General features: G+C 41.2%; 1 protein-coding gene across 1 annotated transcript in view; it reads left to right on the top strand.

Annotated features, from left to right (window-relative positions):
* afg2a (AAA ATPase AFG2A) overlaps positions 1-18358 on the top strand; it is a 112978-nt gene that overhangs the window by 36559 nt on the left and 58061 nt on the right. The window contains exons 13-15 of the mRNA XM_084954043.1: positions 2161-2214; positions 2529-2608; positions 5429-5555. Coding sequence (XP_084810169.1) covers positions 2161-2214; positions 2529-2608; positions 5429-5555 — 261 coding nt within the window. The remainder of the gene's footprint in view (positions 1-2160; positions 2215-2528; positions 2609-5428; positions 5556-18358) is intronic.

Genomic DNA, 18358 nt, shown 5'->3' with positions numbered 1-18358 from the left:
AGGATACAACGTTTATGGCAGTTGGTGAAAAACAAAGGGTAGCACTGTAGAAACCAAAAATGTTGTTACACTTACTCTAAAAACAAATATTCCCCTGAAAATTACAAAACGTGCTGTTTCCTAATTACAATAATCAGGTTCAATGTGCACTAGCATTTTAATGGAGCAAATATAATCCAGAGGAATCCGAGTTGTTTAATGTCTGTGCACGCACATTAGTCCCGGTGACTATTTTAGCATTTGATACAAAGTTACTGCTTTTTTTTTTTTAAGAGTTTTATTATAATCTTGTGCTGCAAGTTTCAAGTCGTCACAAAAAGAATCTGCTCAGTGAGAAGGGTAAAAACATCCTGTCCCTCCTGCTGAAAGCCACTCTCACCATCTGAAATAACACTATCAGGTTTTTCCAGAGTAGCGGTTGCTTTGACATAGATACTTTATTCAGATTTAAATGTGGATACTTTAAGGCTCAGTCTGTTTCCTCTGTGTGAAAAGCCCTATTATCATCTTGTCAATTTTAGTTTCCTCTCGCTGCAGCCACTCAAATACACTCAAATCCGCAGATGCATACGTGCACACTAACACACACATACGGAGACTGCTCATATCTCTACAGTGTCAATGGTTTTAAACTCACCATGTCCACCCTTTGGCTCTACAACAGAGAGTGAGGAACCAGGGATTAATGAGTCAACCTCCTCACTTACTGCAGGAGACAAAGGGGCTGGGAGTTAAGTGTCGTCTCCTCGGTGAGCCCAGAGGCGTTGAAAGGGTGGATTGCAGTGGAGGAAGTTCTTCTGAGGTTTGAGTGGATGTTTATCTGCTCTGAGCAAGGGAGATATGAGGCAGAAAAGGACTAGGAAGTTAAGAAGAAGAGAGAGAACTGGAGGTTTATTTTGTAGTAATTTGAGTAAAATTAGTCGTGATAGCAGTTTAAGTAGAATTAAATGAAGTGAGTACATTTTTAGCGTCCACAATTTCCTCATCCACAATGAAATGCCGGAAATGGCTTAATCGCCTCCTATTTTGTCAGGAAATAACAAGCGTATGCTTTACAGTAATTATCTATTTGAACAAGCAGGTTGTTTGTTATGCCAAACGTCTCTCTGATCGATGCTCTTCAATAGCATACTGACGTTGAACACGTCAGCGAGATGCTTTCCTAGTACAGTATTAGTTGATTTGCTGCTGCAGAGCATTTAAACATATCTAAGTATATTCCATGCTTCTTGTAAAAACCCCGATGTAACTGTCCAAGCTGTGAGGGAAAACTCAAGAAACCATTTTCAAACATCTCTGGTTTTAGGCTGACAGGAGGCCAAAAATGAAGAGGGGAAAAAAGTATCCTCTCAAACATAACCGGCAGAGTGTGGATGTGGTCTTAGTAGCAGTGGTATCTGGAGGAATTAGTGTCTTCCAGTTGGAAGAAACTGCAACTAAATGGAAATAAAATGCTCATTTATCACTGTCAGCAAGGCTGGGTAAAAACCTTGACAAATTTGGCTGCTGTCCTGCACACAGTTTTGATCTGGCTGAGCCAATGCAGTGTTTGGTTTTGGTTACAAACCTTAAATTTTATCTGTGAGAATGAGCCCGAGATTTAATTTGGTAGGTTGTGATGCCAGCTACAGTTATAGTGGCGTTCATAGTAGGTACTGGTAGCACTATTGTACTAACAGTAACAAGGGAGGCCGCAGCAGCAAACAGTACTGTTTATTTGCCAAGTGAACCACAGGTGTTGCATAAAGCAGTACACAGTGTCCAGTAAACATCAAAAGAGTACTGTGGAGGTACGCACTCACACACACGTGCACGCACTGCTGTAATCTGTAACATTCTTACGCTGTATTATCATTGTTTGTTTTTCACCGGGCTCTTTGTAGCCTGCAAAAGATGTGACAAAGAAGCAGCTGCTGTGTGGTCACAGTTTAAACAGCTATGCTAACAGGACTGCCACCAGATGAAGCTTCAGGATAAAAAAGGAATGATTAGTCATAAAGGTGCTAGTAATTAAGGCAAATGAATTCTTTCTGGACAGAATAAAACCCACATCAATGTGTTTTGAGTATTAGTTAATATAATTTAGCATTTCAGGTTGTAAATATGTCACGTTTAAGACTAGCTTGAATACCTTTAAATCGCTTTAAACTTTTCTTTCAGGGCCCAGAATTACTGAGTAAATATGTTGGGGAGTCTGAACGAGCTGTGAGAGAGGTATGTGCATTTAACATCCTTGTTTATTATCATATATATATATATATATATATATATATATATATAAGTTGTGTAAGCAGAAAGTTATGCAAACTTAGTTGATTTCCTGGCCTCTTTATTTCCTCCGTCCATGCTCTGGATATTTTTGGTTGTTTACGCAATGAAAGGATGACCTGAGATGTAATTCATGGCATTAATGAGTGTTGTATTTCCTCTGTATGTTTGTGCGCACTTCTGGTTGGGAGTGATTCACAAGTCCGGTTAAACATTTGTCCTGTTTTCCTCTTTTCTATTGTTGCTGACGCTGCTTGCAGGTGTTTCGGAAGGCGAGGGCCGTCGCTCCCTCCATCGTCTTCTTTGACGAGATTGATGCTCTCGCAAGTGAAAGAGGAAGGTACAGTATGTTCTTTTCATAGCCTTCGTACATAATAATCCCCCCCCCCCCCCCCCCCTTTCCTCCTCTGCTCTGTTCATTCCTTGTCCAGTCATGATGATGCACAATCATCACTGTGGTCGGCTTTAGTTCACCAGCCTTAATCTTTGACCCCCCGCAGATCTCACAGTTAATTCATATGATGGTTAGCACAAACATCCCAGGAAGTCTGCATGACTGCACTATCCAAGCCAGCCACTCAGTTCTCGTCGTGTCTCCTCAAACTTTTGCGGCTTTTCACTCCCGGTGAACACAGAACACAGTCTTGTCTGGAGGAGCTTTAGTGGGATGGCACTGGGAACATCTGTGGCTTAAAGGAAAGAGGACGAGGGGGAGGGGAGGGGGGGCGGACAGAGGACACAGGCCGGAGGCGCACAAACACTTCATTGTGCCCTTCCACGGCAGATGGGGAAGGCCAAATATGCAGCAAGCTTCCTGGTTATACCAACCGATGAAACTAAGTTGTAGGAAGGAGCAGAGAAAGGCCAATGGGCAGTCTTTGTAACCTTTGTGAGTGGGCCCTTTGTCAAAGCATCACATTCTGCTTCTAAGACAAAACATATTTTGATAACTGTACTTTTGTTAACAGGCTTCCGCTCATGAGATGTTGAATTTTTAATATCTTATATTCCCTTGACCTTAGTTCTTAGACTTGATAAGCTAGGCCTTTCACTAGGCTGAGCTTTAGAGCTTGTGACTTATAATGCAGTCTTCGCTCTTGCGCTGCAATCAGCATACAGGATATACTATTGCAACTTTGATTCATCCATTTGCCAGTGGGACTGACGAGCATTTTTGCTCTCACAATATGATTGAGCCTCGCTTTCTCATTATCTCAATGTCCAATTTTGTGATTGATCTCAACGAGAACCTACTGTGAGGTGGCTACGATCGACGTTTGCCTGGATGTGTGCCTTGAGCCCACTCACTGTTTTAAAAATGCACTTAGCGCTGATCTGTAAAGGTTATTTATTGGTGTTCACTTCCTGCCATGTTTAATCAATGAAGTGCCTCGCGCATGCCGGCAAGAATTTAAAACTGTTGACACAACCAGACAGTCTTTGCCGGATTGTGAGCCCGTGCGTGTGTGAGAGATTGCGTTTTTCTTTTCGAAGTAGGACAAACACCTGTAAATCTGTCAGCCTACCTGCCACGTGTCTAAACTGGTGAAATGAAATGAAGAAAATTGAAGAAAGACGGAAACAGAGGCCAAATTTGAGAAGCAGAGAGTGATTGGTTTTACTGATAAGTTGTCTTTTTCCACATAATAGCACCTTTTAATGCTTTCCTTTTTATTTCTATTTTCCTTTTTTTTCTCTGTTTTGCTTTTATCATCCCATCCTCAGCTTGTTTTTTGTTCACTTTCTCTTTTTCTCCTCCTCATGACTTTTTTTCTGTTTATTTTCCCATGATAACTTTTCTCATCTTGCGCCTTTGCTACTTTTCTCTTCAAGCTGCCATCCCAATTCATTGCAGCTTCCTTGGCATCTCCCCTCGCCCAAACGTTGTCTCTCCCCCTTCCCCCCACCCCCTTTTCTGTCTCCCTTCATATCTCAGTGACAGAGCTCTTTTGTGTTCCTCTGCAGCCTTGTCTGTGCTAATGACGTCTGGCACTTCCGCTGGCCCTGTCAACAGAGACTGTGTGTGTGTGTTTGAGCTTGGAGGGATAGCTGTCTGCACTGTGTTATGGAAAATAACCACCTTGTTATGCAGTGACTAATGCAACGATGAGCTTTTTTTGTTTTTTACGATACAGCTGTCGATGTGCTATTATGCAGTTCTTCTGTCCCACTGTTGCAATGGACAAAGTGGTCCTTCACTGCAATGTATAAAGTTTTGTTTGGTAAAAAATGTTCCTGGATGTTCAGGTAGCCTCAGATGGCTGACCTTACTCATTCACTGACCCCTTTAACATTTGGAAGCTGCTCAATCTTTAAATTTTGCTCCATTTAGGTGAAAGGGAACAGCCTGTCTTTCATTCTTTTACCCTTCTCTGACTCATTTTCAGTAGAACATCTCAATACTTTGGTTTACCTTTGAATTACATGAAATATTTGCATAGATCGGCTTTCGCTTCTTCATCACATTGACTTCAGGTGAGGCACGATATTCACAAGTCCAAACAAAGGGACGTATTTAACAACCAAAGAAGAGCTGCTTTATTATAGAGGGATTGCCTGTTTTCTGCTGCCTTGTTTTGAGTTCAGTTTAACACGTCATTGGCAAGAGAGCTCGCTTTTGCTGCCAGTTTTTTTGAAAGAAGTATTGTGCTAATGAAAATGTCTGCTCGCCGAATGTCAAATGTTCCCTTCAAGTACTCAAGGACTGGCAAATTTTCCTGATTATGTAGAATTGTAAATATTGTGATGGATGATAAAGTTTTTCAGCATGTGTTGTACCGCACTCCTGAGAGAAAAAGGATGAATTCTTCTACATATCTGGATCATTTATCTTCCCATTCATCCATCACGCATGTAACTTCATTATCCCTTATCCTTTACTCTCATTGCTCCGAGTATTTCTTTTCTGTGCATTTCCTCCTTTCCACGTTTATACCTTTACAGGTCATGGTGTTCTTCCTCCCTTCCCATCCATCATTTAGCTGTACTTCACTTAACACTCAGTAATTCAATAATTAAGTTTTTCACCCGATTCGAGGTAATTTATATACGTCCTTTCCTGTCTCCGTTATCCATTTAATCATCCAGCCACACATCGCTTTCTTCTCTCTTTTCCATCTTCTTTCGCTCATCTATCTTCTGTGCTTCTCCATGCCTTCAGCTCCTCTGGTTCCAGTGGTGTAGGGGACCGGGTCCTGGCTCAGCTCCTGACAGAGATGGACGGCATCGAGCAGCTCAGAGACGTCACCGTTCTGGCTGCCACCAACCGGCCTGACATGATCGATAAGGTAAACAGACGCCGGCTCTCTGTCTTCATCTCTCCATCCTCCTCTTTGGTCCATGATTGATAAGCTTGAGGAGATGTTTAGTTTGTCTCCCTTGTCTACTCCTCTCCCTCCCTTACTTTGTTGTATGTGATTGTTAAGGTTAAAGGCCGCTTGCTCCGATCCGTCTTCTGTGACTTGCTCTTCGGATGCTGATGCCATTAGTACGTCGTGGTGCACTTTATATGGTTTCAGTTGCATTCATAATAAATTGTTTTAAGTAACTCAATCTACCTTCATGCTTCTACCCTTTTAGTTTACTTTGGTGGAATAACTGCTGCCAAAGCATTTTTTTGTCCTCTTTCTGACCCAAACCAATTCACATATCTGATTAGAAATTAGGCTGTAATATGATGAGGTCATCAAATATAATAAATTCTTCGTTTCATTTTAGCCTCCGGGGATTGGGAGCATTAGTGATTGGGAGCTCAAGCCAAGCCGCTAAACATCTACAACCATTTTACCTTTACGTTTAATTTGCTTCATTTAAAACTCAGTAAAAGTCAAACATTTGTCTCAATGTCATTTCTACTTCCCTTCTTTGACAATTTGAAGATCATACTCCCGTCTTTTCTCCCTTAGCCTCCCTCTGCTTTTATCTCCTCCTTTCTCTTTTCTCCACAAAACCTTTGTTTGGTATCCACCCATCTCTGTTTTAATGAAATTTCCTGAGTGCTGATCAAAGACTGAGCCTGTGCCTTGTCAAGAAGGACACAGGAAAGGAGAATGTCGCCGTGCTCTGTAAGCTTCTGCACAGGCAGCCCTTTCTCAGTTTTTCTTCTGCTTTTTTTGCGGTAGGGTGTCCTCTGATATTGAGTTTAAAAAATACTTTGATTTTACCCATTTTAAAAGAAGGTATCATGTCCTAATTTAACATGGCAAGCATTAAAATATTGCTGAATTAAGTAAACAGGAAGAAAATTACATAAAGCTGTTGTTCCTCCAACCAGCAACGGATCAACAGATCAATACACTTTTTTATATATTGATTAGTTGTTATAAACTGGTAAGCACTTTTTGATAACATGCTGCTCAAACAGCCCACTTGTGGAAAATTGATCCATCACTGTGGTGATGGTAAAACAGTAAATTTCAGCAACAACTGATTGCAGTCTCAATTCAGACGCTTTTTAGTGGTATCACTGCTAAAGAAACAGACTAAGCATAGAACTGTGAGAGTGTGTGTCTAAAAGAAAGAAAGATTTAAAAAAAAAAAGGGGGGGGGGATCAAGCCCCTGGATGCACAGATGGGAAACCCCAGGCGTCCTTGTACAAGCTGGCCTCCCTCTCAGGAAGTGGTCCCCCGTGCAGCTGAGAAATCAGATTACCTCCTGCTGGCAGTATCCCCCGACACAGTGTGTGTGCGTGCTTGCATGTGTAACGTGTGTGTTTTCATAGGTTCAAGTCATCTGAATGGGGAACGGAAGCTGCCAAATGGACAGACAGGCACCCCACATTCACCCCTTACTATTTTAACACCCTACCCTTCTTTACCGCTCATTCGCCACCACCGGCGCTGTCTGTCACTTCAAGCCGGAGATGGGCAGACATTTCCATGCCAATGGCAGGATATGATAGGACAAATGAAGATTAATGGGACGCCTTGGTGTCAATGAAGTTATTGTGGGCTGTTAGAGGTGCAGTGGAGGCCTCCTGGGGGCCTCAGCTGTTTGACGGACAGATTGAGTGGGATGGTGAGAGAAAGAGAGTGGGGAAAGTGGTGTTTATTTTAGCTTGAAAGGAGCAGGGCTGTTGTCCATCTCTCAACAGCTCCTACACAACATTTTAGGTTTTAGTTTTTTTATCCGGTTGTTTTAGTGCTCTCCATTTAATGTCTGTGTAAATATTGTTTTTCATTTAGTCAGTTAAAGACCTGCAACACATCTTTGGTAAGTGTATATTGAGGAGGCAGTTTAGCAACAATATAATCATTTAAATATAGATTCCCACATGGTTCTTATCAGCTCTTTTGGAAAAAATGAAATTGTCATCTCTTTCCTTAAAAATGCTCTTAGAGTGATGCTCTGAGATGCACAAATGGATGGATTTACTTTGCTAAGGAGTAAAATAAATCCTGATTTTCTTTGCTTTTTCCTTACTTGGGAGTGATGTCCCTCCGAGCTCCGAGGCAAATGGGACGCAGGATTCTAGCATATCATGTCATGATGGCATAATCAAAACATGTTGTCAAACAAAATGTAAGTTTACACCTGATTGTAATGATCCATGATTTATGATTTCACTTAAATTAACCTCCCAAGACCCAAACTCTTCCACGGCATGCATTTTTTATTTCTCTTTGATATTTGAGCTGATTGGGATATTTGACCTGAAGAATGTAAAAACAAAGAATTACCAGATATTTTTATTTTTTTACCTAATTTTTGTTTCTAAGAAAAATGAGCTCCACATATGAGAACATTTGTTTAAATTTAGATAGAACAGAAGCAGTATAATGTCCTCGTAAGTGGGTATTTGAGTATTTTGGTCTAAATAACCCAAAATGTGATGTCCACATATGTGGATGCCAGGTCCTAGGAGGTTAGTATAGAAATAGGTTGACATTAACACGTTTAAATCAGCCTTACTTACTGCTACTTATGAAATTACCCAACCAAAGACCAATTTATTGATTACTATATTTAGATTTAGATTTTCCATTGTTTTCTTTCAGTAAACTGTCATGTATGTGTTGCATTTCTTCATCATAAAACAACAGATTATCTTAATATTTGCATACAGTTTTTTACACACTATTAGGAGTTAAACTGTAGATGCCTGCAGTTGATTTGATTCTCAAGCCTAACAGTGGATTTATGTTTCGGTGTTAAATATGTGCCATAGGTACACTGCAATCATAAACCCTTCAGAAATCTTATACCGTAACCTGATGTTTAACTCCGTAGATATCTAACCACATTCCCCCAAGCACCCAGCATGAATAAAGTGAATGTGCATTATTACCTTGTCAAAAAAACATACAAACAGGGACAACCTGTTCTCGTCCCAAACATGCACGAAAAGGGTCTGTGTAAGAAATGTCATAAAGCAGTCATGATGACGTGTCACCAAACACCACCATCCTACCCCCGTTGCCCCCTCCAGCTTAAGAAGAAAAAAAAACTCTCCCACTTCCTCTTTCCTTTGTATTGCGCCAATCACCCAGGCCCACCTCTGACCCACTATGACTGAGCTGTGGTGATTGATTAGCACCACCAGGAATATTTATCCAGGCTGATCTAGTAGGAAGAACCCCCTGTCACTCTGTTTGTCGAGCAGCTGTCCATCTTGTTTATTGTACACACAAACACACACTCACAAACCAGAAGCCCCTTTTCTAGTCGGTAAAATGATGCTTTGATAGTTTTTTTTCCCATTACAGTTTGTCTTTGCTGTGAACCCATGGGTTACTTTTGTCTCAGAAAGATAGTGTTGGTCTGTTGTTTCACTGAAAAGCCCATTTGTTTGCCCTAATGTGTGCTAGGCTTTATCCATGCTATCAGGAGGCAGGGCTACTTACAGTGGAGAAGATTGCTAGCAGATGGGTCTTTGTTTGTGACCAGAAGTTACCAACTGGGCTCTTATCTGATCAAGGGGCCACAACAAAACAGAGGCAGCAGAATTAGAATTGAAAGGGCAGCATGTCTACGTTGCTGTTCAGTACTGTAGGGGAAATTACAGTGGGTGAGTTTATCCTTCAACAAGTCAACACTTTCTGCTATTATTAGACATGAGAGTGTTTTTAATATTTATATTTTATAAGTATTGTGTTGATGCACCCAGCAACTTACAAATTTCCACCTACACCAGTTTCCTCTTTTTATTTTACAAAAACCCAAAGATTATTTATGACTCAAAAATGATCCGTTGAGTCACAAGTAGAGTACACAGCATCCCAGTGCCATCCATTTGTCATCGAGCCTTTTTGTTGTTGACATTTTCCAGCGTTTGAAACCTGTTTCCCACCAGATCACAGTGTGTTTTAGTCACTAACCGTTATGTATTCGATTTTCTGCCCTCTCATGTTTACGGACTCCTCCTTCTCAAAGTCTTCCTCTTGTGCTGTAGTGTAGCTTCTGAACAGGAGATGGGGCCAAAACTGACACGGGCCAAGATTCTTGACAATTCTTTTCAAAACTTGTCGATCCTACTTTAAAGTAAAGAAATGAAAATGTTCAAAAGTGTTAAAACGCCTTTGGTGCTTAGAGGATCGTGTAAGAAGCCTTTAATGTTATAAAGTAAATTCCTTCTGTGGCTGGTAACAGTCACATGTTTTATGTGACACAGAATACATTTTGGCACATAAAAATGAGCGTAGGGTGGAAGGAGTAGTGTACTTGTTATATTATTTAAAAGCATGTAATGATGATGCTTTGTGCACCGTTGTCTCTATAAATTAATGTAACTGTTATGCCTAGAGTTTTTTGATTTGGTCCAAAAAGTCATACCACATGATGTCTGGCACTGGAAACGTGAGGACACATGAATCTCTGTGCTCTTGTAGTACCGTAACTGACCTTATAAATGTGTAACTTTTTATTCATTCATAATTGTAGCTATCTTTTTGTAGAATCTGTGGTCCTTTCTAATCCAAGATCCACAAAGTTAAACATTTGTATTTTGTAATCAGATCAAAAGAAAAAGTATATTCTCATTTCATGTGTATGTCAGTGCACCTGGCCCTAGGTTTGACCAAGTATATGGAGCATGTTGATCAAAGTCCATTCATTAAGCCGTTCTGTGGCCTACCGGGCTTTAGCAGGAGTCATACAAAGTAAACACTTGACATCACGCCAGTTCGAGCAGCCTGAACATCTGCCAGTGTTTTCCCAGCCAGTCTGGATGTTGCTAATTGTAATCACAGATGAATTCCACCAGACTGTAATTAGTGGGCCACTTGTTAAATATTCAGGCATTAGTTAAGTGTAGCTTTGATTTTTTTTTTTTCTCCCCTCTCTTTCTCTCTGCTGCATTCAGTGCTTCTGTGTCTGTTGTGGCTTTCCATTCATCTGTGCAGGTCATTGTGCTGGTTTATGCTTTTGTTATCACCTGTTTAGCGAACCAAAATGGTAGAATCTCCCACCTCATGAAATGAAAAAGCATCAAATAAGTTATCTAATAATAACTGTAATCTGCATTCGTGACAGTGGTAGATATGCCGACTGCAAATCATCGTCTCTGCGAATCTAGAAACCGTAAATGTTTATATTTCCCCTGATCATTTTTGGACTGCCAGTTAAGTGTGAATGGCCAAATTCCATATTAATCATGGAAACCCACCTCAAGGTACATTTAGTAACTATACTGGAGCTTTTGAATGGTTGCCTTGCACATAAAAGAGTCCTGGTTTCAATTCAGGAAGGAGACACAAAACCCGGGCTCAGGGGGTCACTGCGCTCAGTGTGGTTTCTAAGCCCAGAGAAATCATCAGGAAGGCATCTGGTATAAAATTTGTGCCAAATCAAATATGCAGATCCGTCCGTTATGGCGACCTTTTGGGAAATAAGGAAGCAGTTGAAAATGTCTTCTTTTACCAGAGATTCTAAAGGTATCACAGGCTTCCTTAGGCCAATTTTGCTCTGTTGTTAGCCCGTTTTCCTTTTTTAAGGGAACTTTTTTACCTTAAAACATATCAGCAGCATCTGAAATCCAAATTGTTGTGAATTATTATATTTTTCTCTCAGTCAAAGGAATTACTTAACTGGTTATTTTGATTTTTTCATGGCTAATCTGACTCAAAGGTGAAGTAACCTAATGAAAAGCTTTTGAAATGCATACGTCTGAACCATGCTGTGCTTTTGCTTCTGTGTGTTGGCTCTTATGAATACCTCTTAATTCCTTCTTCCATAAAGACTGTACATTAAGGCTTTCTTCACTTAAGTATCGAAAGCCTCTCTTGAACACTCAAAACATTTCAGTCTTTGTTATGTGGCCTCACAACAGGGCATCGGAGGATCCTCAGTTTCTCTCTGTGAATACCTTTTGTTTTGCCTTTTCTTTAGTAGAAACCTCCACCTGAGCCATGCCTCCACTCAACAGGAAACTACCCTTAGCTAAAAGACCGGCTGTAAGCCAGGCAGTCAAAACAGGCCATATTTTATTTTGTGTTGGCCTGACGTTATCATCTCCCAAGCTTTGCTCTCCTCTCGTGACGAGCCAAGCATGATGGAATCTCTATTGGTGCTGTCTTAAAGGATTAGAGCTTATTCACTGTTTTTTCCTGACTGCACAGTTCTGAATAGAGCCCTGCTGCCACAGTTCAGTGTCCTACTGAAGCCGAGCTGAGCTGTTGATAGCTGTGCTTCAAAATGCTGTTTTCATTTTAGAGATAAGGGTTTTTTTTGTTGCATTTACCACTTATTCTATTTTTTGGTATGATTCGCTGTTTGAGAATCGCTCTTTCCTGTCCCGGTAACGTTTCCAAGATTTGGTAATGAGAATGCAGAGTGAGAGTTTTGACCTGCAGGTTAGTAAAACTGCAGTAGCAAAATAAAGTGTGTGAGTATGTCTTTGCAAACAAGAAATGAGATACCACCGAGGGATGGATGAGCTCTGGGAAGCTGCGTGTGTGTGTGTTTGTGTGTTTGGGCACTGGGGGAGCAGGATCCCCAGGCAAGTATCAAACTTCAAGGGCTGTATTAGTGTCAGCTTACACATGTGTGCATCCAAGAATATCATCACAAAAAAGCCTCCAGTCCAACCAGACATAGAAAAAATCCTGCAGGGCCACAATTTGGTTATCCGAGCCTAGACGCGAGTTTTCTGCAAAGAAAATTTATTTTCTGGTTAAAAGGCAACATAGTTCTCATATTCACACACTTACAAACATAAAATTCAAATATTTAGTGAGACATTGCTTGTTTTTTTGTGGTATTGCTTGTATCCAACACATCTCGGTTTGTGTGTGTTTTTAAATATTCTTCCTGCAGTTGGCATTGAGCAAAAGCAAAAGAGACATGAGGATGGGAGAGGGAGGTGTGCGTGGGGTGGAAAGGAGGGAGTAAGGGAGGGGTAGGGAGGAAATGAGGGCTCTTTGTGCTCTGCTACCTGGCAGACATCTCCAGCATGTGTCGTCTTGCCTTTTGGCAAGCCGAGACCACCGGCGCCCTTGGAATGCTCTCAGTTCAGGAAATCTCGTTTATTCTCATAAACGCTACTCCTAACCCCTCTCCTGCTGTACTGCTGAAGAGCTTGCATATTTTTTTTCCTCTTTCGCAGTTTAGTATTTCTGTCTTGTGCAGTAATTCATTTGTTCGTTTTCTGTTTTTCCTGTAGAATTTACACCACGAGAGAAGGGTTTATCCGTGTTCTTCTTCACCCGTGAGCTTTATAAGCGCACGATTAAGGGCCACTTTCAAGTCCGTCAGTAACTAGCGTGTCCTTGTGTAAATGTTTGTGTTCAGGTTCTGCTATTTGTATCTGATAAACATTGCAAACATTTATGAAAACAGTTGTCGGTGTGCAAGGTTGGATCAGTCAGAGGGATGCTCTTTTTTGTTGTGGCTGATTGTCTTGCAGTGCAGCTGTGACTTGTTGTTTTGCTATCAGGCAACAGGTAAATCTTTCAGTTGAGAACTTAGCTAAGGTGCTTTGTTTTTTTGTAATTGCATTCCTGCCAATGAGTCGGCTGTATAAGTTTTAAAAACCTCTGACGAGTGACTTTACAGCTCTGATGAGAGTGAAAGAGTCGATGTTCCCAGCAGGCTGCAGCACCCACATAAAAGGAGTAGTTTATGAAAAATGAAAATTTAAACTGGAACCATGGAGTGTTGGTGTTTTAACCAACAAGTGGTTCAGCTTTAATTACAAAAAATTCCTTCGATTGGATGGCTTAAAGAAAACTACGAAAAGCAAAAACAAACTCACAATTTTTATGCAACATTTAAAGGGGACACTCACCATGAAAGAAGCTGGTTGGACAAGTGTCAGCTACAAGGAACAAAACAAATGAGAATCACTCATTTATTGAATCTGGCTCTATCCTAACATTAATTTATTATTTATTTGTTTGTTTATGTTTTTAAAGATATCAAACTAACATCATCTACGTGATTTCAGCAAGGATTCAAATTTACTTGAGTTTTTGTTATGCTGACTAATCCAAATGCATAGGTTCATATTACGTTAGCTTAGCTTATCTTATTGCATTTAAACTATGTTGTGTTTCAAGGCTAAATTCTGAGTGACAAATAAACTAATCTAAAATAGTCCCTTCGAATGGGGCCAGTTTCTCGGCACAGCGTGGTATGCCAGCAGTGAGAGCTTTGACAAAAAATGCAGTGTAATTCGCCATGACAGAGCAAATGCATGCTATCACACAGGGCTTGGTAGCTTACAGCGATATGAAGCGCATCCTGTGTTGCCTGTAACAAAAAACAGGACGACTGTCACTGTGAAGGCTTTAGAGAATTGTAAAATCTTACTTTTTTGGCGTCTGATAACCATAGTAGGCGTAATGTATATTCGAGGAAGCCTTCCTGGATCGTTTATCATTTTTCAAGGCTGCCTGCAACAAGGCACTCGCACCCACACACCAATAAAATATTCAGCAGGAAAACACTGAAGTTTATGGGAAGTTTTTTGGGGAAACATGAAATGGAATATGCTGACAACAGTATGATTTAATCTTATGAACACATAGATACACCACAGTCATTGTTTAGGCATTAAAATTAAATGTAAAAAGCATCTCATTTAAAAAAGTATCAAGTATATAGAGACCAATATATATGTAAGTATGTCAATAATACATATAGATATATATATAGATCCATCTGGAAAGTTGGCGAGCCTACTTGATCTTGTTCTAGCGTGTGTAAGAAACATGGAGTAAGAAGGAGTCATCATTCACCACCATCAGGATACAGTCAGACCCACATACAAAATAGGAGCTGGTAGGGGGCCAACAGGGGGTTGCAACAAATAATACCCTCTTTGTATGTTTCAAATATCCCCTGCTGAAGCCCCCTGAGCCTGGCTCTCTGCTCCGGGGATCCCAACACCACATTAAGAGACGCTTACAAGTGGATAAGGTGTAAGATTGGAGGAGGTGGGGGTTTGGTTAAGGGAGCTACCCTGGGTTTCCTGTGATAAAAAGCAGATTTGTGCTCTCTTTTCTTTTCCCTTTCACCTCAACAGGTCCAGTGCCTTGTTTAGGAGAATGGCTAAACAAACGGACTATTATTTAGTGCAGTCATTTCAGAGGCACACTGGACAGGCCAACGGAGTAATGGTATCCCAATGTATATCCTCTGTCGGGTTCAGTCATCTTCATCGGGATTAGGTTACCCATTGTAGATGAAATGGAATCAGTCCCATCAGACCTTTCTGTGAGGATGACCATTTGGCTGTCAGAGCAGGAGTTGTTTCCTTATACTGCAGCCACAATATATTAGTATTAGTCTAGCTTGCGGTTGCTTTTTGATGGTTTACGGTCTCAACAGCTTCTCTTTTTCGTGTTGGAGATAATTAGCTAACATTAGGATTACAACATTATGTTTTGTTTTGCTCTATAGGTGCTGATTGAGCTTTCATTGGTCAGGTCGATCGTGGCTCAAAGAGTTGGCAGTTCGTCTTGTAACTGCAAGATTGCTGGTTCGAGCCCCGGCTTGGACAGTCTCGGTCGTTGTGTCCTTGGGCAAGACACTTCTCCTACCCATCACCAGTAGGCGATCGAGGGGCCGATGGCGCGATATGGCAGCCTCGCTTCTGTCAGTCTGCCCCAGGGCAGCTGTGGCTACAACTGTAGCTTGCCTCCACCAGTGTATGAATGTAAGAGTGAATGAATAGTGGAATTGCACAGCGCTTTGAGGGCCCCAAAAAGCGCTATATAAATGCAATCCATTATTATTACTTTGAACACCAGTTGACTTAAACATAAGCAGTGTCGCAACAGTATGCTTTTTTTGTTTTGAAAGATTTAAACCACTTATCTCTATGGCTTGTGACTTTTATCTATTGTCTTTGCATTGTGCTTTTCAATATGTAACATTAAGTGAGGAGAAGAGTGGCCTGTGTCTTTTGCAAACTGGAAATAAATCCGTTTCTAATTGTAAGTATAGTTTTTTTTTTGTTTTGTTTTTTTTTTTATAATTGCTGCAATATGTCTGGTCCATGACGTCAGGTACAGAGACACAGTAATAAAGTGAGACAAAAAATGTCTGAGGGCTTTGAGGCCTTGTGTTCCTGCTGCAAGGACTTGGCAAATGCATCGGAAAGAGGATGATGGCAGGGTGTCACCTCATTTCCTCTTTCACCAGCTCTGTTTGATGAATGACCGTGTGAAAGGCTGGCTGTATCTTAGGTTTGGGATTGCACCTTGTTGTGTGTGTGCGTGTGTGAGAGAGGGAGAGAGAGGGGGGAGACAGAAGGTGTTTCAAAAAAGGGTAACAGTGCTTTCTTTTCCCACCTTGTCATTTCTGAAGTCAAAGTAAATTATGACTGTCAGGAAGTCCCCAGAAACACTCTTAGGTCCAAAAAACCCTTGACTTGGGTCGAACTGGGGGTGGAGCAGGTTGAGAGATTGTCCCACCACAAAATGCTCTCATGTATTTCTTGTGTCAAAGGGCCATGGGGAGGTCCCATTCTAAATCCTGTTGCCTGAGAAATGAAATAATTTCAGAGGTTGTCCACTGTCCCTTCAGGGCAGACCCCAGAACTAATCTCTTTCATCTCCTTTTCTTGCTGGTGGGGGGAAGATGGGTGGGTTAGGATGAGAGGGATGCAACAGTCCCTTCCACCTCCTCCTCGTCTTTCTCTTTGGTTTGGATCTTTACGTCTGTTGAACAGCCTCAGGGAGATGAGCCCTCCTTCACCATTGCCCTTCCCCTCTTTGCTGTTAAAGACCACCGATCCCTCTGCACTGCTTCCCCATCTCCCTCCCTCTGTCCTTTAAGCCTTACCCCTTGTTCTCTCCCTGCCTCCCTCCTTCCCTTCTCATCCTCTCCCTCCCTGGGCCTCTGCGCTGGACTGCCTTCCCTTTGGCTTTCCTCTCTTCCTTCCTTCCTCAGTTCCTCTGCTAATAGCTCCCTTGTTCCTGGCTAGTAAGGACTGCCAGTTGAGCAGTCATTCGTGGAAGATTCATTCGCGGTACGGTAATTGTAAACAGACAGGAGAGAGAGAGAGAGAGAGAAGGATGTTTGACCATTAAACCTACTGGTCACAAAAAGAAAGTAGAATGGAGGAAGCTTCAACTCTTTCTTTGAATTCTTTAGCACCGTATCTTTCGTCTTTGTGTCACATATTGCTATCACCTTTATTACGTATCCAGTTGTGTACCCCCCTCCCCATTCACCTCCCTTAACCTCCTTTATTTTTTGCCCCTCATAAATTAGGCACTGCTTACATCTCTCAGTGTCTTATTTCACCGCTAGATGTTGGAATGATCTTTGCCCTCAGATGTTTAGCAGAGCTCTTTGCTTCTTTGCTTTCCAGAAATAGAATTACGTGTTTGTTGCAATTTGCAGCTATACCAGCTCATGGGGAAATACATGCAAACAATCATACCAGATACGCTCAGTTAAGTAATAAATGCCTGGAAATGCCAGAAGTGACGGAAGTAATTTAAATAATTCTGATGTAATTTACTCATTTTTCAGTTTAAAAACTTTTTCAGATCTGCTCTCATTACTGTTGTGTGGAAAACAGCTTTTCTGTGCAGAGTTGAATTTCCTGAAGTTTCCCCTGTAAAAAGGAAATGTGTTTGTTGGCTAGCGGAAATGGTAAAGATGAGAGAGGATGACACAGGGAGTGTGTGTGTGTGTGTGTGTGTGTGTGTGTGTGTGTGTGTGTGTGTGTGTGTGTGTGTGTGTGCGTGTGTGCGCAAGTGTGAATCCACTAGTGCCAGGCAACCAGACCTGTCCCTGACCCTCAAATGATTGCTCCCTGAAGCTCGGCTGTAAGCCGTCAGCAGCCAAACGGTTGCTCTTTTCCCAGCTTTTATCTCCTTTTCCTGTGTCCTCATTTATTTATTTATTTTTTTTCTGGTTGTGTCCCACGCTTATCTCTCCAGTATACTCAAAGTCCAGCAGTAGTTGTTTTGGAAAAGATTTCATTTGTGTTATCAAATCAAAAATATTTTGGAGTCAGCCATCCATAGCCTCATTTCTGTGTTAGCCGATGATGCTTTTAAGCCATTTTTACCACCTCGGACGAGTCAAGCAAATCAACATATGACAAAAGTAAGATGTCCAGCTCTGGCTTACCTGAGTCTCATTACTCACCCACACACCTTGAATGGAAAGCTACATGGGGAGCGTTTACTCGTCTATGCTTTGATACAAAAACCATTTAAAGACCACATACCCTGCAATAAACATACCACAGTAAGCTTTGGCTTTGTGATCTGTGTGTTTTTACTCACAGTTAGCTTTTGTTGCATGCAATAAACATGACTCAGTTGTTAGGTAATGGGTAAACTTTTGCATTCAGTTAATGTACTTTCCAGAAACCATTATAAGGACTCAGCTTCCACATGAATGGAGCATCAGTGGGGGTACATGCATGTGCTGCATACAGTTTACAGAGTTGTATAATAATGAAACAGAAGTATACAAAGATTCCAAATTACATTTTACATGTTGGTGTTTTAAAATATAAAAATATCTTTCTTCTTTTTTATGATCTCTAAGAATTTAAGTGTAGTTTGGGGCTTTTTCTTCCTTTTCCTTTTGCACGACTTAACATTCGCAACATAATCCAGAGGCTTTTCCTCCAGTTGGTCTCACAATCCATACAAACGTATTTCTTTAAAGACGGGGAAAACTGAA

Source organism: Perissodus microlepis, chromosome 2 (assembly GCF_051167445.1).
Source record: "Perissodus microlepis isolate ML-2025 ecotype Zambia chromosome 2, ASM5116744v1, whole genome shotgun sequence".
NCBI classification, from domain to species: domain Eukaryota; kingdom Metazoa; phylum Chordata; class Actinopteri; order Cichliformes; family Cichlidae; genus Perissodus; species Perissodus microlepis.
Note: the sequence above shows the minus strand (reverse complement) of the source record. Positions and strands in the feature narration are given on the sequence as shown.